This window comes from Zootoca vivipara, chromosome 10, assembly GCF_963506605.1.
Source record: "Zootoca vivipara chromosome 10, rZooViv1.1, whole genome shotgun sequence".
Classification (NCBI taxonomy): Eukaryota; Metazoa; Chordata; class Lepidosauria; order Squamata; family Lacertidae; genus Zootoca; species Zootoca vivipara.
This window is the reverse complement of record NC_083285.1, coordinates 6,316,370-6,341,782: the sequence shown is the minus strand read 5'-3', so window position 1 is coordinate 6,341,782 and position 25,413 is coordinate 6,316,370. Positions and strand designations below refer to the sequence as shown.

Below are 25,413 nucleotides of genomic sequence, written 5' to 3'. Positions count from 1 at the left end.
CACCTGCCAGAAACTGGTTCTATCAGTTTCCTTTTTCAGATTTTAAGAATTTGACAGAGCTCATTCACCATGTAGCATGAACGCAGGAGCAAAAAGAAACAGCATAACACAAATCCTTTGTAGAGTTATATTTTAAGAATGCCTACAGCTGTTTTGTGGACAAGCTGTGGTGCAATTTTCCTTCCTGCTGGGGTTTGTTCATTACAAGGCTGCAATCCTGCCGGTGTCTAGGCAGCTTAAATCCAATTGCTCATAAAAGAGTTTATGTTTGACTGGATTGTGATGGAATGTTTATTATGTAAGTTTGTGTTTAGAAACATTATTCAGCATTGGGGACCAATGGCAGGTCATAAGCCAGGCATCATGAAGCCTAATTCTTTAGGACTCCTCCTTTAATCATACCTACATCTTGGACACATTTCTGCTCCCTTTGGTAGAGCACTATTTTGCTTTGTGCCACTGATAATGCACATCACAGATAATGCACATACCAGATAATGCACATACCAGATAATGCACATCACAGTCCTTGCACCTGATAAGGGTCACTGAATGAGGATGCTTATCTACTTTGTGCTCACAGCAACCCCATGAGTGTGCAGTGATACCATTTTAGAGATGGGGGAGGAAAGAGCAACAAGCAATGTTTTTCCAAGGGTAAGCAGCACGTTTATGGCTTGTGAATCCAAATATCAGAAGTGTAACATAAAGAAGAAAATTATTTATTTTAGGTAAACTGAAGTTGAAAAACAACTAAAAAAAACTACCACCAAGTAACAAAAAAAATCAAAACTAAAACCTTAACATCAAATGAAGTCGTGTTAAAATCTTAAATAATATATTTAAAAACATTTTAAAGCCATGCAGAATAAGACTGTTTTCACTACTGGCCTAAAGGCCATCAGAAATGGAGCTAGCCTCATCTCTTTTGGGAGGGAATTCCACAACTGGGAAGGGGGGCTTCAATGGGGGGGGGGACCTGCCTTGTGTTCCAGCCAGCTGGCCTTGTTTTGCTGGTGAGATGTATTGCAAGAGGAAAAAAGAAAAAAAAATTATCAAAGTGCCAATAGTAAGGATTGTCCTTGAAGGAATTCATTCTTTCTGAAACTTGTTGGACAATACCAACATTTTGGGCACCTTGTCTCTTTGGTTTATTCTTGCATTCAGTGCCTCTCCCCCACCCCCTGTTTTGCTTTTGGGACATATTACAGGGCTTCCAAAAATAATATCTACCAATATTTCTTGAAAGTGGCCACATTCCAGCTTACTAAATGCATAGCAAACTCTTTAGAGTTTGAATTAGTTCACATACACCAGGCATTGTCAAACTTGGCCCTCCAACTGTTTTGGGACTACAACTCCCATCATCCCTAGCTAACAGGACCAGTGGTCAGGGATGACAGGGCCATCTTAAGCATGTCGAGCGCCCTGGCGCTGTAGTGTGGAGATCGCTCCGGCGCGCCCCCCCGCCCCGTTTCTCACCGCGGCTGGTGGGCGGGCGCAGCACCCCCCTGGCGCCCTGCGCCACCCAGCCTTCCCTTAGAGCCGGCCCTGAGGGATGACAGGAATTGTAGTCCCAAAACAGCTGGAGGGCCAAGTTTGGCCATGCTTGACATACACCATCTCAATAATCCTTACAACGCTTATTAAAGGAAGGTCAATTCTGTTGTCCTCATATTGCAGTTGGGCTAGCTATGGCCACCAGCATACTGGATTGCCTGAGGTCACTTGTTGAAGAGATACAACTTTTACCAGTGACATTCTACCTCACAGATCACATTCTGTGATCACTATGCCAGTAAACTGTTCAGTATGCAAAATATATGTAGATATACAGTCGTACCTTGAATGGAATCCATTCCGGAAGTCCGTTCAACTTCTGAAAATGTTTGAAAACCAAGGCATGGCTTCCAGTTGGCTGCAGGAGCTTCCTGTACTCAATCGAAAGCCGCATCGGACGTTCAGCTTCCAAAAAACATTCACAAACTAGAATACTCACTTCCGGGGTTGCGGGGTTTGGGAGCCAAAACGTTCAAGTCGTAAGTCGTTCCAGAACCAAGGTACGACTGTAGTTCATTATTATCAGCAAGGCAAACATATATTCTTTACTGACCAAGTTCTCATGTTTGGGTTAGGTGTAAACTGCCTATCATTCTTAGAACAGGGATACAAATTAGAGTTGGGCTGCAATCCTAAACTCACTGACTAGGGAGTAAACTCATTTAAACACAGTGGGACTTACTTCCATGTAAGGATGCATGCATACCATTGCCACAGGACATCGTTCACTATCTCCTTTTCTTTTAAAAAAGCCATTCAACAACAAAATCAAGGTTTTAGATACCGGTAGTAGTTACATATGTAATCAATATTCCATAGGTAACCCAAATAAAAGCAACACAAGGTAGAGTCTAGAATGTAAGAACATGATTTCTCTGCTGGAAAGGACCCAATTGTTGCTACTGCGTCAGCAGAGAAACAACAGAGGCTTGTTCTATTATTCATATGAATTGACTGATTTGGCAGATGCCACTGCAGTAACCCTTTCTTGATAATGCAGAGAGAAAGTGGGAAAAGAGTGCACTTGCTTTTCTTCAGAATCAAAGGCAACGGCAAGCATTTCAAAATGCTTGCAATGATGCATACAGAGAGGCAAGTGTTATGTATTGAAAAGGGCAGTAGAAATGCAATTTGAATTGAGCACCCTAGGAAGTAACGGTACATTCCAGAACAAGTTAATTTTATTAATAAAGTGCAAGTATTCAGGTTGCTTGAGAATTTCCTTGCTCAACATTTTCAGATTTCCACACCTGCACTTGATGAGCTGGTGTTTCTAGAAGTGGATTTTTGAGCAAAATGAAAGTACCCCTTTTTATGTACGGTAATATGCTGTAATCCCATGGTGTGCCTTCATGGTGTGAAGAGCAGAAAGGACTGGTTGCAATGTGAATTTAATGATACACAACACTGACCAAGCCTGTTGGGCCTTGCTGTGATTTTCAGTTTTGTGTATGATAATGTGCCCTAGAATACACTCAACTTTTCCCTGCATCTGAATATTGCAGGGGGAAATTGGGGTGGCGTGAACAATGAAAAGTGGATTATAAAGAAAGTAAGAAAATGAAACTATAGTAGCCAAGCAGTTGACTTTTGGGGACCTTGTCTGCAATTGCTGACCCCACCATGGAACTCCTGCTAAGTTTCCAGAGAGCTCCAGCATTCTCATGGTCACAAATTGAAAACCGCTGACCTGTGATATTTGGTTCTGAACAAAAAAGCTTTCTTCAGAAATCTTTAGAGTTGAAGAGACTCAAGATCCTTTGGCATGTTCAAAAGCAACAAACAAATGCCTCCCTGGAGCACCAATTGCAGTTTGACTTGATTACCAGGTCAAGACGTACTTTTCCCTAAGGCACCAGTCTAATTCCTATTAGCTGTGACTGACCTGGTCAGCTAAAGCCGACACTGAAATTAATAGGAGTGTGCTACTTTCAATGTTAGACTTCATGCCAAATTATCCAGTTTCATTCTCGTTGCCCTTGCTAAAAAGGAGGCCATCTCTCAGAGATCAAAACAACAACAACAAAATCCTTCCAGTAGCACCTTAGAGACCAAGTAAGTTTGTCATAGGTATGAGCTTTTGTGTGCATGCACACTTCTTCAGATACACTGTTGTGCATGCACATGAAAGCTCATACCTATGACAAACTTACTTGGTCTCTAAGGTGCTACTGGAAGGATTTTTATTTATTTGTTTTGTTTTGACTACATCAGACCAACACGGCTACCTACCTGTCACAGAGATCAGTAATGATTAAAAATTAGAGTGTTGTTCCAAAGCCTAATTTGGGGGCCAAGGTGGAGAATGGCAAATGGGGCCTGTCTGTATGTACATATGTTTGTTTGTTTTTTAAAAAATCAGTTTTAAAATAATATAGCCACTTGGATATTTTAATGAAACCTTATTGAGTGCTGTTCTTAAATCCTGAAACTTTGATGTATTTAGTTTCTTAGAAATCCTGAGTTTCCCATTTTAAGAAGATTTGAAATAGGTCTTAAGTCCAAAATCCAGAAGGAGCAAAGAAATGAAATCCATGTGTTTAGTACACTCACATGAATAGTCCACCCCCCAATAGTGCTATGATTCCCATGATTTTCAGAACTCCCTTGAAATTGTTAGCACTAAAAACTTACTTTAGTTTCATCCACAAAACTTCATTCAGTCTTTAGGCCAAGCAATGACTAAGGCTAAGTAAGCTAGCCAAATTCCCACATGGGTAATCCTATTGTGTATTTGTCTCTGCTGCTTCAGATGTAATTGGTTTATCAGGGTAAATTTATGAAGAGCCATAGGAAAAAATCATACATTTTAAAGTCCCACAAAAATAGGTAAAATATAAAACCTATTCACCTTCACTGCCTTAACTAGCAAGCAACAGTTGTCATTGCCATATTATCATTTACTTATTTTTTAAAAAATCCAAAAAGCATGTGGGAATATTGGTGGAGGAAGACTACTGCTTACTTCCTAATCAGAACTGTTGTCTTTCCTCAGCTCCTTGCAGAGCACCAGCCAGGTATTTTGCCAGTTATATCTGTATTTCATTCCAATACACAGGAAATATCATAGAATCACTGAGGTCTCCCAACCCAGGAAAATAACATTAATGACATTATAAGGATTCTTACTGTTTTAGCTCCCACACATACCTGGGCAGCTTTCCATGCTCTCAGCTGTGCAAAGTCATGGAGAATTTTGTATAAGTTGGAAAATCCATTACAGCTCTGACAAACATGCATCCTTAGCTATGGTATTAATCTTTAGATCCCCACTCCAGATGGTTGGGTTGGATTTACTATGTAATAGCTCTTTGTTCTTCAAGACTGAAGCAACATTTGTATATCTCTTCAACATACTGGCCTTGGGAACTCATATTCATGATATTTTAGGTGAGAGTCTGTCATTTCTTTGTTGTACACATAAATAAGGCAGAGATAACTGTTTGCAAAACCTCCTGTAGCCATCTTGGGTTGTTCCTCCTTCGCAAGTCCCAATTATTCTCAGTAATTTTGCTAAAATGAAGAACCTTGGTGGTGGTGGTGAGAATATTTCAATCACCTTTAATGCCCTGTTCGGTACAGCTAAGGGAATGGAGGAGACAATATGATTTTTGAGCCACCTGTCCTGACACACCTAGGAGACAAAAGAGCCATTGGCAGAGTTTAGAACAGCCTTGGGGCTGCTGCAAGTCATATTTGTTGCAACAAACTGTTAGAGACTGCTACATCACTAGTCAAAGATCAAACAAAGTACAGTACTTTGTGCTGCAACGAACGCTTTTTCTGCTGCTACACTTCCTCTCCCATGGATCAGGGAGGAGTCAACACCGCTCAAGCAATTCCAGGCTGTAAATGAAACCCATGCCCTGATTATGAACTGCTTTCAGTTCAGTAATCAACATGCTACTTTGGCACAGGTCCAGGTCCAAATTACCTGGCAAAGGGATGAGAGGTCCCTCTGCAGTGCCTCTAGAGGCTTAATGCCAGAGAGCCTATGGTTTATTGTCTATAAGACACTGTGCATAGGCTTCAGAGTCTTGACTTTCCCCCAAATGCAAGTGTTTTGTTTTTATAAACATTCTTTCTTTAGAAATGTATATGCTTTAAAACCATTAAAGGCCTCTTTTTTGTTCTTTTACCTTTCTTGTTTCTCCATCTCTCTTAACACAATATACTGTATAGATACTGCTGGGAAGAACCTGTACATTTGGAATAATGCCTTGGTTGAATTAAAAAAAATTAATTGATTAGTAGCTTGTTTGGCCCATTGTTGCTGCTGTTAATAATGTGGCAGATATAGAGCGGGCCTAAGAGAAGGCTGGGAAGATTCAGATTAAAACCTCTGCTTAGCCATAAAGCTTATGCTGACCTTGAGCCAGTCAGTATTATTCATGTTTCCTAGCTCACAACACATAATGAGGTTAGGACATGGTTGCAGAGAGAAAAACATGCAGGCCCTCCTGCTCGGAGAAAGGACAGGATAAAAATGCAATACATTTATTATTGTTAATTATAAGAAAGATACCCAAAAAATAAACTGGCAGGAGAGGGATGGAAAAATTGGTTTCTATGCCAGACACAGAAGAAGGCATAGCATCTCTGTCTCTCCTCTGCAGTACCTGAATGCACCTCACCTGCATGCAGTTCCTTGTCACCTATGGTTACCAAGCTAGTGATTAAATACAAGGCTGTACTAAACGCTTGCATGCACAATTATTCGGTTAATAAAATTTGAGGGCTGGATTCTGACAAAGGCTACATTCCTAACTCACCTAGGTATAAGCGCCACTGAATTCAATATGACTTACTTCTGAGTAGACATAGGTGGAATCTACACACATATAAAAAACGGTGTGGAAATGCAAAAACCTTTTGAAAAATACATTGCATTTGGCATTGCTCACTGTCACCATCTAGTGTCACATTTGTATATTGCACTTTACAGCACATTTAAAACGTTTTATTTGCAGCTGTGTAGCTGAGTCAGTTAGGAATGTGCTGTAAGTTAGTCAGACTTAAGTCACATTGAAATCAGGATGAAAAGTTAACCACAACTAAGTTGATTTTAGTGGGAACTAGGTGCAACCAACTTAGTCTAGATGCAGCCCTGAGAATATTACCTTATGTTACATCCTGCCTTTATGCCAAAAAGAAAAGGTAGAGTGGTTATGAAGAGATGTCTCTTTCCATACTATTAGAACTCAGGCTCATTCAATGAAATGAATCCTGAAGAGCTGTATCTTCAGGATGAACCAGAGGAGGTGATATTTCAAGGTGTTCATGGTTAACATGAAATTCACTGCCACCAGATGTGACAATGCCCACTATCTTAGGATGGCTGGATAACAGTTTTTATAAAGCACACCAAATGCTAGGTGCTGCATAGAAAGTAAGTGAAATTGTACTAATGTTTTCTGTAGGCTTACAGACTATGAAGTTGACCAACTGCAAGGGTGGGAAAGAGGGGGCAAAGTGCTTGAAATGAAATTTATTCCAAGCCCAATGCATTTGGAACAAATCCTTATTTGGGGACACCTGGAGTTTTTCCTCTCGATGACCACGCTGTCTAAAAAGGGTAGATCGTGGGAAAGCAGTGGGTTGGGAAAGGAAGGAAAATAGGTTTTACAAAGGTTTTTATTAGTGATAGCTAAGCGGCACTTGCTGACTTTGAACACTTCTCCCCTTGAATACCAGATGCTAGGGAGGGCTGTTACCTTCATGCATGAGGTTTAGGCTTCCCAGAGGCACCCGGCTGCCCACTGGTATATACAGCATACTGAAGGAGATGGGCCCTTGATGACTGTCTGATCTAAAAAGGCCCTTCTGGTGTTCTTATAAAAATAGTTTCACGCCAGAGCTTTAATGCTAAGTGAATGTCTTCCACAGCCCAGGTGAAAGGAGAAAATATTATTAGCCATATTTCCCAACTTAAAATACAGGGCTGGGGTGAGGTGAGGTGAGTACCGTAAATATTTAGCAACGAACATAATAATTTCATACTACAATTTGTATGTATTTAATGTATTTTACCCAGGAATTCTTAAGAACTTCTAGCCCACCATAAGACAAATTATTTAAGCACTATTGTCGGCTGTTTAGAAAACAACAACACCCCTGTCTAGTTTTCCTGCTTGCCTTGAACAGCAGCTTGATTTGCAAGTGAAGCATTTCACAGCATGAACATTTCACCTGCTAATTGCTTTATCTGCAGCTACAGGGATGACTTCAAATGTTACCCAAAGCAGTAGAGTGCAGTGTCAGATATCAAATACATTATTTGGTATCTTTTGTTGCAGCAACTCCACTTCATCTAACAGTTTGCAAAACTTTGAGTTCCATGGAACTCTTTGCAGGCAGAATGGAAAAGCAAATCTTTCCCAACCAATTCCACCACCACCACCCAAAAAAATTAATTACGAATTTTGATGTCTCCAGTTATTCCAGATAGATAACATGTGCTGCTGCTTCTCCTCCATATATATATATGTATTGAGAGCCGCCAATTTGGACTGCTTTAAAAGAGGATTATAAATTCATAGAATATAAGGCTGCCAATGGATACTAGGCACAATGGCTATTTTCTGCCTCCAGCATTGAAGGCAGCACACCTCTGTATATCAGTTCCCGGGAATCACAACTGGGAAGAGTGCAGTTGTACTCAGGCCCTGCTTATGGACTTCCCAGAGGCATCTGGTCGGCCACTGTAAGAGCAGGATCCTGGACTAGATGGGCCTTTGCTTTGTTCCTGTAAGATTCTTCTTATGTCCTTTAAGCACACAGTCTCTTAATGAATTGCCGAGTGAGTCTGCATAACGTGTAATAGATGAACAACTTCCTTTCTGCTGCAGGAAAATACAGCTATTAACACTGCAATCCTGTTTGAGTATCTGGGAGTAAACCCAATTGAAATGCATACATGATCACATTGTAAGCCATCAATAAATCTCCTTTATTGGCATAGAAAGAGTGTGCCGTATACATGGGTCAGAACACAACACAGGTAATGACATGCATTAGAGAGTCAGGAGAAATTTTGAAGCCCTGAAGAACTAAATAAAGATGTGAAAAAAGAGTTCCCTTTCTTTTTATAGAAGCACTTAAAAGTTATCTTCTGATTCAACAAAATTTAAATAAAATATGAAATATATACCTCTTTGCGCTGTACTCCTGTTAACAGCTGGCATTGAAATTTCCTGGCATGCAGTCTTTTGTCTGGAATTCACAATAGCTTGTCCTTTTCATGACTATTGGGATTTGTCAAGCATATGTTCTTCCGTTTAGAGAATCCACCTAACGTATGTACTCATTACCACGACAGGAGTCCTCTCTTAAAGACATAATGCTAATAATAAGTCTCCCCAGTTATACATAAACTAAAAACAGTAGGCAATATAAAGCCAGCTGTGAGCTATACAGATCTATACAGCTGTACAGATGTTGCTGGAGCCTTATAGATGTGAAAACTTGTTTTTAGTTAGGGCTCAAGTCTCAGTACATGCATACATAATTTTGTTTGTATACCACCTTTCCACAGTTCAAACTTTGCTCAAGGCAACTTACGACATTAAAAATAATAATCACATAATTACAAACATAACAAAAGTAGTCATAAACAATAAAACACCCAAAGTACACAACCAAATCAAACAATTTCCACGTTAATCCTAATAAGATATAAAGATGCAAAAGAGTCAAGGAGTCTGTTCAGCAGCCTCAGCTTTTGCAGCTGGAATCAGATAGGGCCCTGCCCCCGCCCCGCCCAAGCCAGGTGGGAAAGGGAGTAGTTCTTCTAGGACTCACAGTCAAGGCGGTAAAACTCAGCCAGTAAAACAAAGTCTCTCTGAAACCATTGGTATAAGTTCCTGACAGCCTCTAGGAGTGACAGATGAGAGCTAAGTGCAGGGTGAGAACCACAGGTGGACAAACTACCCCAGAAGGAACACAACCTGTCATCCACCAGAGGTAGTACCCCTCCCCTTACACCAGGGGTCAGCAACCCTTTTAAGCCGTTGGCCGGTCCACCGTCCCTCAGACCATGTGGTGGGCCAGCATATATATTTGGGGGGGGGGGGTGAATGAACAAATTTCTATGCCCCACAAATAACCCAGAGATGCATTTAAAATAAAAGGACACATTCTACTCATGTAAAAACACGCTGATTCCTGGACCGTCCACAGGCCGGGTTGAGAAGGCGATTGGGCCACATCCACCCCCGGGCCTTAGGTTGCCTACCCCTGCCTTGCACCCTTGTATGCCTCTTTCCAGCAACTCCTGCAGCCAAGCTGGTGCCAAATGTCTTGCTCTGCTTTCCTTTGGACCACATCAGTGAGACTGATCTTGTCGACTGGACAGCCCAGGAGCTCCAGACACGGTGCCCTGGTTTGTACCCCAGAGATGTCACTTCAGTGCTGCTAATGCAGTGATTTGACTCCACTGGCACTCCATTGTCCCTTGAGAAAGACGGATGCCAAGACAATCCCATATTAATAAAAGTGGGGAGATTTAACCAGTGGTAGAGTATCAGGAATGGATAGGAAGATGCCTTGTTGATATAATGCAGCATCAGTCATTTAGCCCTGGACATAGCTGTTTTCTGCAAAACTTTGTGTTGCTGTTGTTGTTGGTGATGTCTTACACATCTTGAACCCGGAGATTAATAGGTACATTTGGAATGAACTCTCAGAGAGCACTTGCATGTGAGCTGTAATTATGCAAAATGTTATGTGAGCATAACACTTACCTATAGAGCTCCTTCAATTTTGTTGGAATGAACCTATGTCTATTTAAGTGAAAGGGTAATATGTTCTGTTTTCACATGCCAACACATGCCTTTATCTTCATCTGTACTTCCTATGCACCAGTATTTCTATGATAGTGAATATTAATGGGGGAAAATGTCACAGTGAGATGTTGAGCTGCTTCCATCACACCACAAGGTGTACACCTGAAGAAGAAAAGAAAGTTGCAGTTTGCTCCCACTCAAAGGAGTGAAAACAGTATTTGAAATAGTAACAAAGATTACTTCTGGTGAAGAGTAATTTTTAGAATATTGTTATTTGCATTTTTTGAAAGTGGTATTCATTCTAGTAATCAAATACAGTTGGCTAATGTTTTCTTTTTGATGCTCAGATGCTGTGACTAATCCTTCTAATAATGACATGAAAGAACATGATGTGCGGGTTATGAAATCAGTGTGCTTTTTAAGTTAGATAGTGTGAACTTCAGCAGCCATGCAATGCTTCTGCCAGTATGGATAAACCAAGCATTTGCTCATAATCTTCCACTTGTATTGCTTCTGTAGTGGAAAACTGCATTTTTATTACAGTGTATAGTATTATCTCAATCTGCAAATGGCTTTGGAACGCAAATCTCAAATCCCATAGCATAGCTTATTGGGATAGATTTGCAGAATGCAGGTATAAAATTTTCAGTCAAAGTAATTGTGTATCAGAGAAGGATTAGACCAGAAACCTTTGGGGAAAATTACTGATCAAGATCTGCCTGAACATGAGAGTAGAATGGTAGCAGATGATGGAATGGAGAGTCTCTGGAGGAGTGAAACAGACAAACAATGGAGTTGTGATGCTGGAGAAGTGGAATGAAACCACGGACAGAGACATTAAAAACATATTGAGATGGCAGAGGCAGAGCTGAGAGAGAGGATCCTGTGTACAAGTTGAATTCAGAGTGAATTCAGAGGAAAAAGTCATCAAGCTTCTGGCAATTCTTCTGGAAAAAGAGTGGAAGAAGCGTGAAAGGAACTTTATAAATTATGATGGAAAATCATGGCCAACAAGAAATGGGATGGGAAGTTATGGAACTGGGTTTGAATGAATAACATCTAGCAATAATAACAACTGGAGGGCCCCTTTAGACTTTTTGTATGGAAAGGAAAATGAATGAACTTGAGATGCCTGGGGTTGAAGATTGGAAAAAGACCACCTAGGAGATTGAAGAATAGCTGAATGTTACCTTGGAATACAGCTGGGATACCATTCTGGAGTGAACACTCTGAATATAAATATATAATTGATAGTTGGAGAATCAGAAGTCCTCTTTAATTTTTTCTCTCTTTTTATTTCTTGTGATTTTAGTTCTTGTGTTTTCTTTTTCTCTTCTTTTATCCACTTTACATTTGCTTGTGTTTGGCTTTGTTTTTTGAGGTCATCTACCTTGGATTAATGAGGGTACACACAGGAAGGTGATGGATGGGAGGTGGAAGCATAGCTGCCAAGTTTTCCCTTTTCTCGCGAGGAAGCCTATTCAGCATAAGGGAAAATCCCTTTAAAAAAGGGATAACTTGGCAGCTATGGGTGGAAGACCCTGTGTGAGAGGCAGGGAAGAGGAGGAGGAGGAGGAGGAGGAATAGGAGGAGGAGGAGGAGGAGGAGGAGGAATAGGAGGAGGAGGAGGAGGAGGAGGAGGAGGAGGAGGAGGAGGAGGAGTTTGGATTTGATATCCCGCTTTATCCCTACCCTAAGGAGTCTCAAAGCGGCTAACATTCTCCTTTCCCTTCCTCCCCCACAACAAACACCCTGTGGGGTGAGTGGGGCTGAGAGACTTCAAAGAAGTGTGACTAGCCCAAGGTCACCCAGCAGCTGCATGTGGCGGAGCGGAGACGCAAGCCCAGTTCACCAGATTACGAGTCTACACTACACCACACTTTTCCAAGATGGGAGACTGGGAAAATGAAGGAAAACTCCCCCTGGTGAGAGCTGGGAGGGTCCATTTCCTTTTATGTGAGACAAGGGTTAAGATCTTTTTTGTTGATTTCTTTTTTATTATTATTTAGATTAATCTGTTTTTTATTGTATCGTATGCTGAAAAGTTTCAATAAAAATATTTTTTTTTAAAAAAAGGCATTGAGGGGTTGTTGTTTTTTAAACAGTTTTACCAAATAGAAATTGTTGGTGAAAGGGGGGGAAATAGATATAAAATAAGAATTCCTGGATGCCAATAATTCTAATTTTATACCTGTTTTTTTCATTGCCACCAACGTATGGCAGAGAATGGTTGTCCCACAGAAACAGCAGAGATGGGTGCAACACAGAAGCTAATAACAAAAAGCTAACACAGCAAAATCATCCCCAACTCCCTTCTTGCTGTACTCAAACCTTATTTTAAACTGCCACTTCCCCCTCCCCTCAGTTGTTGTTGTTGTTGTTTAGTCATTTAGTCATGTCCGACTCTTCGTGACCCCATGGACCAGAGCACGCCAGGCACTCCTGTCTTCCACTGCCTCCCGCAGCTTGGTCAAACTCATGTTTGTAGCTTCGAGAACACTGTCCAACCATCTCGTCCTCTGTCGTCCCCTTCTCCTTGTGCCCTCAATCTTTCCCAGCATCAGGGTCTTTTCCAGGGAGTCTTCTCTTCTCATGAGGTGGCCAAAGTAGTGGAGCCTCAACTTCACGATCTGTCCTTCCAGTGAGCACTTAGGGCTGATTCCCTCCAGAATGGATAGGTTTGATCTTCTTGCAGTCCATGGGACTCTCAAGAGTCTCTTCCAGCACCATAATTCAAAAGCATCAATTCTTCGGCGATCAGCCTTCTTTATGGTCCAGCTCTCACTTCCATACATCACTACTGGGAAAACCATAACTTTAACTACACGGACCTTTGTCGGCAAGGTGATGCCTCTGCTTTTTAAGATGCTGTCTATGTTTGTCATTGCTTTTCTCCCAAGAAGCAGGCGTCTTTTAATTTCATGACTGCTGTCACCATCTGCAGTGATCATGGAACCGAAGAAAGTAAAATCTCTCACTGCCTCCATTTCTTCCCCTTCAATTTGCCAGGAGGTGATGGGACCAGTGGCCATGATCTTAGTTTTTTTGATGTTGAGCTTCAGGCCATATTTTGCGCTCTCCTCTTTCACCCTCATTAAAAGGTTCTTTAATTCCTCCTCACTTTCTGCCATCAAGGTTGTGTCATCTGCATATCTGAGGTTGTTGATATTTCTTCCGGCAATCTTAATTCTGGCTTGGGATTCTTCCAGTCCAGCCTTTCGCATGATGAATTCTGCATATAAGTTAAATAAGCAGGGAGACAATATACAGCCTTGTCGTACTCCTTTCCCAATTTTGAGCCAATCAGTTGTCCCCTCAGTTACCCCCTGCTTACTCTACTCAAACCTATGTCAATGTTTTAAACAGCCACTTTTCTCCTCGCAGTATTTTTACATCCCTGCTCAAACCTCTGTTGTTGTTTAAAACAGCCGTTTCCTCTCAGTGATCCTCCACCCCAGCTTTACTTAAACTTCTGCCATTGTTTAAAAGAGCCATTGCACCCTTTTAGTGTCCCTCCCTTCTTAGTGTACTCAAACACCTCCTTCTTGCATTCCTCAGCTGCCTCATGTTTTTAAAGATAAAACATGCAGAGCCCTCAAATATTCCATTGTGTGAAGGTACTTTACTCAAATCTTCTGTCGCCTAAAACCATCATTTTCCTCTCAGTTCTTTCCATTCCTACTTTACTCAAACCTCTGCCATTGTTTTACACCACCACTTTCCTCCTCTCAGGGTCCTTCCCTTCCCCTCATGCCATGGCAGCCACTGCTGTTGTGCAACCTGCCTTCTCCTTTAGCTCTCCTACCCAACCCTGATTTTATGCAAATCCAGGATTGTATTGCAGCACTACAAATCCTTCAATGAGGGCTGCACAATGACAGCCTTATATTTTTATGTATATAGGTGGCGCTGTGGGTTAAACCACAGAGCCTAGGGCTTGCTGATCAGAAGGTCGGCGGTTCGAATCCCTGCAACGGGGTGAGCTCCCGTTGCTCAGTCCCAGCTCCTGCCCACCTAGCAGTTCGAAAGCACATCAAAGTGCAAGTAGATAAATAGGGACCGCTCCGGTGGGAAGGTAAACGGCGTTTTCGTGCGCTGCTCTGGTTCGCCGTGCTCGTCATGCTGGCCACATGACCCGGAAGCTGCCTGCGGACAAACACCGGCTCCCTCGGCCTATAGAGCGAGATGAGCGCCGGAACCCCAGAGTCGGACATGACTGGACCTGATGGTCAGGGGCCCCTTTACCTTTTTACATAGGAAGAAATGTAGCCAAATCTCTGTTTCCCACATGGTTGCTCCTGGAACATCTTATACCCAAATAATCCCAAATGTGTCTTTTGGGTTTTTTTTTTAACTATGTCTTCCAATAGCTGAATGATCACTAATGAAGTTGTTTTCCTTTTGCACATGAATGCACATTCCATTTTGCGTCACTGGGAGTTAGCTACGTGAATCAAAGGAGAATTAGACCTCTGACGATTAAGCACTCAATTATGACAGCATTGTGGCATCTGGAGGTGTGCTTTGTACCTACTGCATTTCAAAGAAGCAAAAGACTAGTTGTGCTGATTTACATTCATAATCTCTTCAAAGACTCCTCTCAGCTAATTGGGGAAACAAATATTCTTTTCCACTTTCCTTTGGAAGGGGCTGTAGCTCAGTGGCAGACCACATGGTTTCCAGCATCTCCAAGCTGCAAGTCAGCGGTAACAAAACGGGGCTAAATCAAGGGCCAGGAACCTGTGAAGTTCTAGATGTTGTTGGACTTCAACTCCCCTCAGCCCCAGCAAGCATGGCCAATGGTCAAAGATGATGTCTGGAGGACCACAAGTTCCCCACCCCTGGGCTAGATGGACACTGACTCTGTGTCAAACAGCTTCCTATGTTCCTAAGCCCATTTCCATGAATTGACACCCTAATTTCTCAGGCCAGTGTACACTGTACACCTATGCAGCTACCCAAGCCCAATACTATGGCACAATTCAAGAGATGACAGCCATACTTGAAACCAGGAATGGGCAAACTTTTTCAGACCAAGGGCCATTTTCCCTCTTGGGAAACCTTCCAGGGGCCACATGCTGGGGTGGGGGGTGGGCAGAGCCAGAGACAAAAGTACCCGTAGGCGGAGCTGTAAATGTAAATTTTATCTTTGTACAGTAGCTTATCCACACTTTTTCTCTATTCTTCATCAAGGCAAGCAAAAGGTATTATCAAATTATCCATGCAAAAAATATACTCAAGTGAGGAGTGTGGTCTGGGTGGCGGTGTGGGGAGAGTCCCGGTGCCTAGGTAGAGAGGCTTAGAGAACTGCATTTGGCCCAGGTTCGCTACTCCAGTGGAAACAGTATGGAAATCCAGGTTTGTGCTTCTCATGTACTAATTTGTTTTTCTGCAACCACAGGGAATCCTGAATCACAGCCTTGATTTGTACAGGCATGCCGTGTTTTACCCTAAGTTGGTGGTAGCATGCAGTATTAAATCAGCTTACACCATCTGTTGCCAGCCATTATTCTTCCTCCCAGGCCACCCAGCAGACAGGCTAGGCATTTCCATGATTAGCAATCAGGCTGTGCCAGTGATAGCAGTGTGTCCCTGGCCGGAGGAAGCCAAATTAATGTAAACTGAAATCAAGATGACCAAAGCCTGTTTTCTACCTGTTTCTGTGTGCTTTTACCATTTCTGTCCTACCCTTCTCTTTACCCTCTGTTGCAGGCACACCCAGCTTGGAAGTTTTATAACAGTGTCTAAGGTGCTACATTCATTAAATGAAAAGAATGAACAAAGAATGGAAAATTCAAATCACATTATAATGTGAATGTGAAAAGCATAGTTGTGCTGATTTGCAGCCCACTAACCAAGCAGAGGGACGCGGGTGGTGCTGTGGGTTAAACCTCAGAGCCTAGGGCTTGCCGATCAGAAGGTCGGTGGTTCGCATGCCCGCAATGGGGTGAGCTCCCGTTGCTCGGTCCCAGCTCCTGCCCACCTAGCAGTTCGAAAGCACGTCAAAGTGCAAGTAGATAAATAGGTACTGCTCCAGCAGGAAGGTAAACAGTGTTTCTGTGCGCTGCTCTGGTTCGCCAGAAGCAGCTTTGTCATGCTGGCCACATGACCCGGAAGCAAGTAGCTTTTTGATCAGTGAAAAAAATACTGATGGCATGTTCAAATGACTATCTGTGCTGCGGTCTCTACTTAAATTCAGCAGTACTTTGGTTCTCGAGCTTAATCCATTCCGGAAGTCCGCTCAAAACCAAGGTGCTGCTTCCGATTGGCTGCAGGGGCTTCCTGCACTCAAGCAGAAGCCGTGGAAGCCGTGTTGGACTTCTGGCTTCCGTAAAATGTTCACAAACCGGAACACTTACTTCTCGGTTTGCGGCACTGGGGAGCCAATTTGTTCGATAACTAAGCCATTCGGGAACCAAGGTACCACTGTAATTGCTTTCGAGTGACTGCCGATGTGTGGAGAGGTATTTGTCTGAAATGGCCTTGTAGTGATGTGTATCTTACCATGCTCTTGCAAACCCATATTTTCTGTAACCTAAATTAACTATTTTGTACCATAACTGAGCTTTTTACATTATTTAAGTTTTTCTCTCTTTATATTTCAGGGCAACAGCTACTCACAGGGGCCAAGTTATATTCAAGGATGCCTTAGCCCAACAGTTGTGTGAACAAGGAGGTAAGAGTTATTTTCATTTAAAATCTTGCTCTTCCATATTCATTTGTAGTTGTAGACAATATTAGTACTTGAGGAGATGCATAGCTGATTGTTAGACATAAAAGATGCAAAATTATTAAGAATGTGATTGTGTTGTTCTTCCATACTGAAGGATCAGATTTCAGGCTTTGTTCCCATATGCTTGGTAAAACACAAGCTGTTTGTTGAGCTTCTTGGTTGAAAAGACCTGCCAGGACCTCCCCACCCTGCTCAAGAGTCCATCTAACACTAAGATGAGCAGATGCAAATGACTTGTGATTTGCATAATTGTGTAGAAGAGAGAATTTCAACAGATGCAGATTTTCTCACACCTGCATGACAAGCTCCATTAAGGCCCCACCTGCACTATATATTTAGGGCAGTATCACCACTTTAAACAGTCCTGGCTTCCCCCAAACGATTCTGGAACTGTAGTTTGTTGAGAGTGTTGAGAGTTGCTAGTGGGCTCCTCAGAATTCAGAGTTCCCTGGGGAGAGGGATTGATACATGAAATGACTGGATTAACTGTCTTATCTAGAACTCCATCGATATCATTCAAACAAGTTCTGTTCTGCCTCCCAGGTATCTGGGATGCATTCTAAATACCTGCATTGAACCACGAAGCATCAAGTCCAAGTTAGGCTGTAATCCTATACCTATGAGAAAGCCCCATGAACTCCTTGGGGCTTCCTTTTGAGTAGAGGTGTACAGGGAGTCAATCTTGGTTTTTCCCATTTAAATTTAGTTTATAGATTAGGAACAGATGAAAGGTATGTGGCAGCCTCAGGGACATTTCAAACACCACAAATACTTTATGATTTCTACCTTTCTCTTGGCGTTGTTCAAAATTAGACACAGATATATCATTGCGTGTTTCTTGGCATTTTCCATCAATCAATATAATCTTAAAAGGTTGTAAATTCTGCACTTTCATAAAATTCCTGCTCTTTGTATATTGCATAAAGTCTGCATTTTTTTAATTAATCCATAAAAGAATCTTCTGTTTTGTTAAGAGTAACACAAAAGCAAAGGGATATGTGCCACGCAGCGTGGCAATCCTCATGTATTTACAATCAGGATTGTGTGCAGGTTTCAAAGCACCAGTTAAAAGCAACTCCTAATTAGTTCACAACTATGATCCAAAGAACTACTCCAAGTGAACCCAAGATCTTAATACTATGCATATTCCTTATTGGGTGGGGGGAGGGTTCTGTAATATTTTGCTAAATATTCCAAAAATGTATGCAAAGGAAACATGAACAGAGGGAAGCATTGCTAAGAATGATTATATCTCTTCCTCTTTAATAAGCATTGATTTGTGCTATTTAGATTTAAATTTGAGCACTGAACAAACCAAACATGCCTCCCTTGGTGGGCTTTCTTGCCTTTTTAAAGCTGAAAAATGGAAGAGATGATGAAGAAAGGTAATCAGTGACCCGGAGTGTAAAGATATACATGTGGTGAGTTCCAGAGCCCCATGCACAGAGGCTTCCCATTCTTAGGTATGAAAGGAAATTATCCGCCTGCTCTGTGGGATATGGGAAGCACTCAGTGTGCACAGTGAGCGCTTCTTCTCATAGGCAAGAGAGAGAAAGTGCCCCTGCAGGCAATCATTCCAAGTCACTTGTTGACTCGTATGGGGAGACTTTGCAACCTGAGTTATGAATTCATACCACCAGAGCAGCTGCTCTGATTGTTGCCTCATTCCAGTGCCAGGAGTAAGTTGCCAGCTCCTCTTTCTCATTCCATTCTCTCATCTGTCCTTATCTTCTTGATATATTTTAGGTTGCCGATAAGCACATCACTGTGTATACAAGGACACAAACCATGCAACTAAAAACATGTATCAATAAATGTAACTTGTTTCTAAATTCACTTACGGCATTTCACCATTCTGCAATATTCCTTTAAGCGATCTTTTAAGAGCTACTGATTTCACCAGAACGCACTTCCAAGTCACATATGCTTGACAATGGAAGCTTGCTTCAGAATTCATAGAATTCCCATGAAAGAAAATTTGATTCTTTTTTTTGCCATATAATATTTTATTAGTTTTTTACAATACATAATCAAATTCAACACATTATTTTTCACATTTTATCCTTTTGGCTTTTTTAGAGCCTTGGCTTCCATCCACCCCTTCTAATGATTTTCTAACATTAATTCTGACATCTATACTTCACTTATCAATCACTGACTTAAACAGTGGTGCCTCGCTAGACGAATGCCCTGTAAGACGAATTTTTCGCTTAACGAATAGATTTTTCTAGCGGAGGTTGCCTTGCAAGACGAATTCATTTTGTGAAAAAATTGTCTAGTGAATCGCGGTTTCCCATAGGAATGCATTGAAATTCAATTAATGCGTTCCTATGGGCAATAAATAAATAATTTTTTTTCAATGCATTCCTATGGGATTCGCTGGACGAATTTTTCGTTATACGAATTGACCCGTGGAACGAATTAAATTCGTCTAGCGAGGCACCACTGTATTATTATAACAAAACTTATCACTAAAAAGTATATTTCAATGACTTTTCTCTACTATAACTTACAAAGTTTCTTTCAGTCCTACCAACGTAGTACTTTGAATGCAACTGTCTTTCAAATAGTCTGTAAATTTAGTCCAATCTTTGATTAACTTCTGTTCCCGCTGTTCTCGGATTCTTCCCGTCATCTTATCCAAATCCGCATACTCCATCAATTTCACTGTCCATTCTTCTTTTGTCGGTAATTCTTCTTGTTTCCTTTTTTGTGCAATGAATATTCTTGCCGCAATATTTGCACAAAATTTTCCTTTTTTGTGCAATGAATATTCTTGCCGCAAAATTTGCACAAAATTTTCCTTTTTTGTGCAATGAATATTCTTGCCGCAAAATTTGCACAAAATTTTGTGCAATGAATATTGGAAAAGTTTTATATCTTGCTTTTTGATTCCAGTACCAGTAATTCCTAAGTTCATTATATATCATATCCCAAAAGCCTTTCACTTTCTTACACTCCCACCACATATGATAAAATTTGATTCTTAGCCCATAAGATCCTCCTAAAGGTAAAGGGACCCCTGACCATTAGATCCAGTCATGACCAACTCTGGGATTGTGGTGTTCATTGGCCGAGGAAGCCGGCATACAGCTTCCAGGTCATGTGGCCAGCATGACAAAGCTGCTTCTGGCGAACCAGAGCAGCGCACGGAAACACTGTTTACCTTCCTGCTGGAGCAGTACCTATTTATCTACTTGCACTTTGACGTGCTTTCGAACTGCTAGATTGGCAGGAGCTGGGACTGAAAAATGGGAGCTCACCCCGTCGCGGGGATTCGAACCGCCGACCTTCTGATCGGCAAGCCCTAGGCTCTGTGGTTTAACCCACAGTGCCACCCGCGTCCCAAGATCCTCCTACAAGTTACCTCATTCTCCCTATTGGCTCAAGAGCTGAAGACTCTACCTGGGCAGTTATCTGCACCCAGGGAAAGACCTAGTGAGGGTGCATCAGATCTGTCTCCAAGCCCAGTAGGCAACTGCAGGAGGAAAAGGAAGGATATAGAGAAAATAACAACTCCTCACCCACAATAATACAACCATCAGACTTAACATGGACGCTGGTACCAGAGCCTGAAATAAACCCAGATGCCAACTTTGCTGCCACATACACCCGGGCAACACCATTACTGGCCCCAACAACATCAAACATACCATCTCAGGACTATTTAATTGCTCATCTTCTAATATTGTGTATGCCATCAAATGCCAGCAGTGCCCTTCAGCTCTCTATATTGGACAAACAGGCCAAACCCTCCACCAAAGGATAAATGGACATAAATCTGACATCAGGAATCACAAGACAGAGAAACCAGTAGGAGAACACTTCAATCTCCCAGGACATTCTATACATGATCTCAAAGTAGCTGTCTTATCACAAAAGAATTTCAGAAATAGACTGGAAAGAGAAGTTGCTGAACTGCAACTTATTACCAAACTTAAAATAATGGAGAGACCTGGTCTGAATAGAGACATTGGATTCTTATCTCATTATACATGTTAAGCTACCTTTAGCCATCTCACCCCTTGCTTTTTCCTGTAACACCAATTGCAGTCGTTAACAGTCATCAACAGGTTTACCACACCTATCAGTCAATCACCCATTCATACCACCCTTCTGAGTAATACCCCTCCCCACCCTCTCACTATGTATAAGCGTCTGGTGACTTCTGTTTCAGTGTATCTGAAGAAGTGTGCATACACATGAAAGCTCATACCAATGACAAACTTAGTTGGTCTCTAAGGTGCTACTGGAAGGAATTTTTTTATTTTGTTTCGACTACGTCAGACCAACATGGCTACCTACCTGTAATCCAACTAAAGTTAGGGACTTTTTATCTCTGCTGATTTTAAGGAGTGTTAAACATCAGATCTCTCTCACTAAACTCTCTTATTTTACTTGTAAGCCACTTGGAGAGGTGTTTTAGGGTTTTGGTTTTTTTTTTCAATCAAGTGGCTTATAAATCTTCTAATTAAACAAATGGGTTTGAAAATGCCCCAACTTTGGCTAAATTGAAGCTCATAATAATAATTTTGGTTTGGTAAGATTCTAAACTTGAAAATACTTTGAAAAGTGCTACACTCTATTTTATATGATCCTCCAGGTGTTTGACATTTTTGGACCTTAATTACAATATGTGAAGGTCAAAACTTCACCCTAGTGCAATAAAATATAAATTGTAATAAAGAAATTATTCCGGGGGATATAAAAGTATGTTCATCACTCGTTTAATGGTAACTTCATAGTTCCTCTATAATTTCTCAGATGAAGGATTAGAATTTAAAATTAGCTTAAAGGTACTTGAGGCAAAGAATCCCTAATCTTTTTCAGACAGTCTAGAAATTTGGGAAATGAAATGCCCTTAACATTAATTTTTTATGGGTGAGAAGTTAAGAACTGTCTTTTGTTGGGCATTTAATACTTGCTTAACCTTACAAATAATTTATCTCAAAACCAAAAGGTAAGTAACTCATGCATGCTGAATTATTTCCCCACTCCTTATAAAATACATTTTTTGTTCCTATGAATCCTAATAAAAATGTCTGCAAAAATATTGCCAGCAGAACAAAAATCAGTGCAGGGCAATCAATACATTTCTGTGGAAAATGCTGGCAAGTATAAGGATGGCTGTGCCTAAACTCACATATTATTACAGTATTGGATGGCTCAAATAAAAGTTTTGGGGCTGGTTCACAAATGCAGCTGAGTGTATTTTATTAAAACTTTTACAAACTATTTTTCAGGGCAGTTGCCCCCACAAGGTAGTGTACAAAGTGATGTCAAAATAAGCATAACAAATATACAAATTGCAAAGTTAAAATCCACATTAAAACTCCTTAAAATAAGCAGCAAAACGTCATCAGGACATATTGATTAATAAAAGACAGATGGAAATAAACACACCTGAAAGAAATCATTAGGAACAAGAGCACATGTAGTGGTTTGGGGGGTGGGGCATTCCATAAGTATAGACCTTGTTGCTAGAACCCATCAACCTAGCAATCCTCGTTGATGAACCAGAGAGCAATATCTGTGCTGTTATGGTCTACTGGAGACACAGGTTCAAACTCCCGCAGAGCTATGAAGCTCACTAGGTGAACTTGGACTAGTCACTACTACTTCCCAGGGCTGCTCTGAGATAAAATGGATATGAGGAAAGACGTATACTCCCCCCACCCCTTAGAAAAAAAGTGTGTCCTCCTTGAAGAAAAGGTAACCTAATAGAAATAGAAATAATAAATAAATATCACTTGATGTTGCAGTCATTCTACAATACACATGCATGTGCAAAAGCCAAATTTCTGTCCATCTGCCGGAAAATATTGGATTAGAAAACTTGAGAAATATTATTATTCATTAACAATTGACATATTCATAACTGGCCACAGGAAATAAGTATTATAGGAGTGCCCATTTTTGAATATGTACAAATGAAGCTTTATGCAAATGTGGACAGGAGCCAATTCTGCTGTTGGCACCTGTCTCTCTCAGGAGACAAAGGAATAGTGTGCCTTTGAGGTTAAAGTCAAACTGCTGGAGAGCTACAGTGACAGAGATTTGTGGTGGCTTTTAGTGCCTGGAGACATACAGTCAGGTCATATATCCACAGCAGTGACCAGAGAAGGAAAGACCACTGGGAGGAGCACAGAGAAAATAAATGCCATGGTGCATCTGCATCCGCACAATCGTATGCCTTCATCTGCCCCAGCTGCAACAAACCATGTCTCTCCTGTATCGGTCTCTACAGCCGGGCAACACATGTGATCAACCTCCTCCATTTAAGGAGCTATGTCATATTTAATGTGATCTTTGAAGGCTTTTATTTCCTTTAATATCGTTGTCCTTCATACCAAAAGTTTGTTACTTGAAGAACACTTTGGGAAAAACAAAAACAAGATGGCATTGTGGTGTTTGTTTAGCATGTGAGAAGAACAAGATACATATGATATGCAGCATTATAACATTTTAATCTTCTGCCTTGTTGAAATAGAATGGTGATTTCTTCTTCTTTTTTTGCAGCTCCAACAGAAGCTCCCTTGTATCCCCTTTTAGGTATGTCAGTAGAGTTACTATTGCTTTTTCCGATTGCCGTGTTATGTTATTATATTTGGATTTTTTTGCTTTGCTATAATGCAAAGCAATCATGAAACTGCAGCTTTGAAAAAGTTCAGATATAAATCAGACTTGAATGAGAAATGAATATACTTAGTTCTACTCTGCCCTCCCATTGCCATTTGCTTATTAGATTTCAAATTGTTGCATCCTAAATTTATAATATCTCAAATCTCTTGTCCTCAGGTGCACAGAACAAGCTCTGAGAAAGCAGGAAGGGAGATGTTACTGTATTTCTAGATTAATCCCAGATTAGACTGAAAATCATAACTGAATCTTTTCCAACTCATTTTGGATCCCCTAAATGCTTAGTAAAATAGCTGACAGATGAACCTAACAGATGTCTCTCTGTCTCTTATAAATATGTTTGAGCTCATTTGTTTATTACATTAGCCTTTTGCAGACATTAGTATTCTATCTCTGGCAGGGTGGGTGTGGGTGTGGGTGTGTCAGTTGGCGCCACCCCCGAGCATGTCGGATGTTCTCATATTAGATGTCACATCTGCATAGGGTCTGGGCATGTGGGCCTAAAATATGTGATCTGTATGATTCATTTTTGCAGCGTGGAGACCGCAAGGTACAGTATAAGCATTAGGTCTGACTCCTATATGAACACTGACACCCAAGGCAAGGATTTGGATAAACAATGCTTCAGTGCCAGCAGGGACAATCATAATCCCCTCTCACTTTTAGATAATATATAAATTTCATTGACCACCATAGATGTTAATATATGTGAAGAGTCCATGAGTATTAGAAACATAAAACAGGTATCAAGCACTTTGATAAATTACTTCACCAGTACTTGAGAAATTAGCGGTTGGACCAATGTTTCCCAAACTTGGGTCCCCAGCTGTTTTTGAACTACAATTCCCATCATCCCTGACCACTGGCCCTGCTAGCTAGGGATAATGGGAACTGTGGTCCAAAAACAGCTGGAGACCCAAGTTTGGGAAATACTGGGTTGGACACTGGCTCACAAGGTAGGAGGGAGATGAGTGGAGAACATGAGAATGAAACCACTACCAGCTAATTGGTCCTGAATTGTTTTTTAAAACAAGTGGAGGCTTTTGACATTACAGTGGTACATCTACTTATGAATAACTCTACTTATGAATAACTCTACTAACGAATGGAGCTCCGTCCACCATCTTGGATGCAGTTTAGATAGGATTTTTTCTACTTACGAATTTTTAGATAGGGTTGCTTCGACTTACAATTTTTTTCTCCCAATGCATTTCTATGGGATTCTACTTACAATTTTTTTTGACTTACGGATGTGCATTTGGAACGCATTAAATTCGTAAGTAGAGGTACCACTGTATTTATATCAGGCATAGGCAAATTCGGCCCTCCAGATGTTTTGGGACTACAACTCCCACCATCCCTAGCTAACAGGACCAGTGGTCAGGGATGATGGGAATTGTAGTCTCAAAAAATCTGGAGGGCCGAGTTTGCCTATGCCTGATTTATATTCTATGGGATATGTATTCCACATGTGACAGAAGTAGAAGTAGGAACATAGGAAACTGCCTTAGACCAAGTCACATGATTAGTTACTCTAGCTCAGCATATCCACAATGATTGGCCGTTGCTCTCCAGGGTTTCAGACAGAAGTCTTTCCTAGGTGTACCCGGAGCTGCCCAAGTACTGAAGCTTAGACCTTTTGAATGAAAATTGTGGTCCCTACCACTGTGCAGGAAGATCCAAAAAATTAAAGTGAAA

The 25,413-nt window shown here is 41.2% G+C and overlaps 1 protein-coding gene across 2 annotated transcripts in view; it reads left to right on the top strand.

Annotated features, from left to right (window-relative positions):
* Positions 1–25,413, top strand: part of RELN (reelin) — a 307,444-nt gene that overhangs the window by 113,565 nt on the left and 168,466 nt on the right. For both annotated transcript variants that reach the window (XM_035127392.2, XM_035127390.2), the window contains exons 4-5: positions 16,949–17,019; positions 23,596–23,628. In XM_035127392.2, the coding sequence (XP_034983283.2) occupies positions 16,949–17,019; positions 23,596–23,628 (104 nt within the window). The remainder of the gene's footprint in view (positions 1–16,948; positions 17,020–23,595; positions 23,629–25,413) is intronic.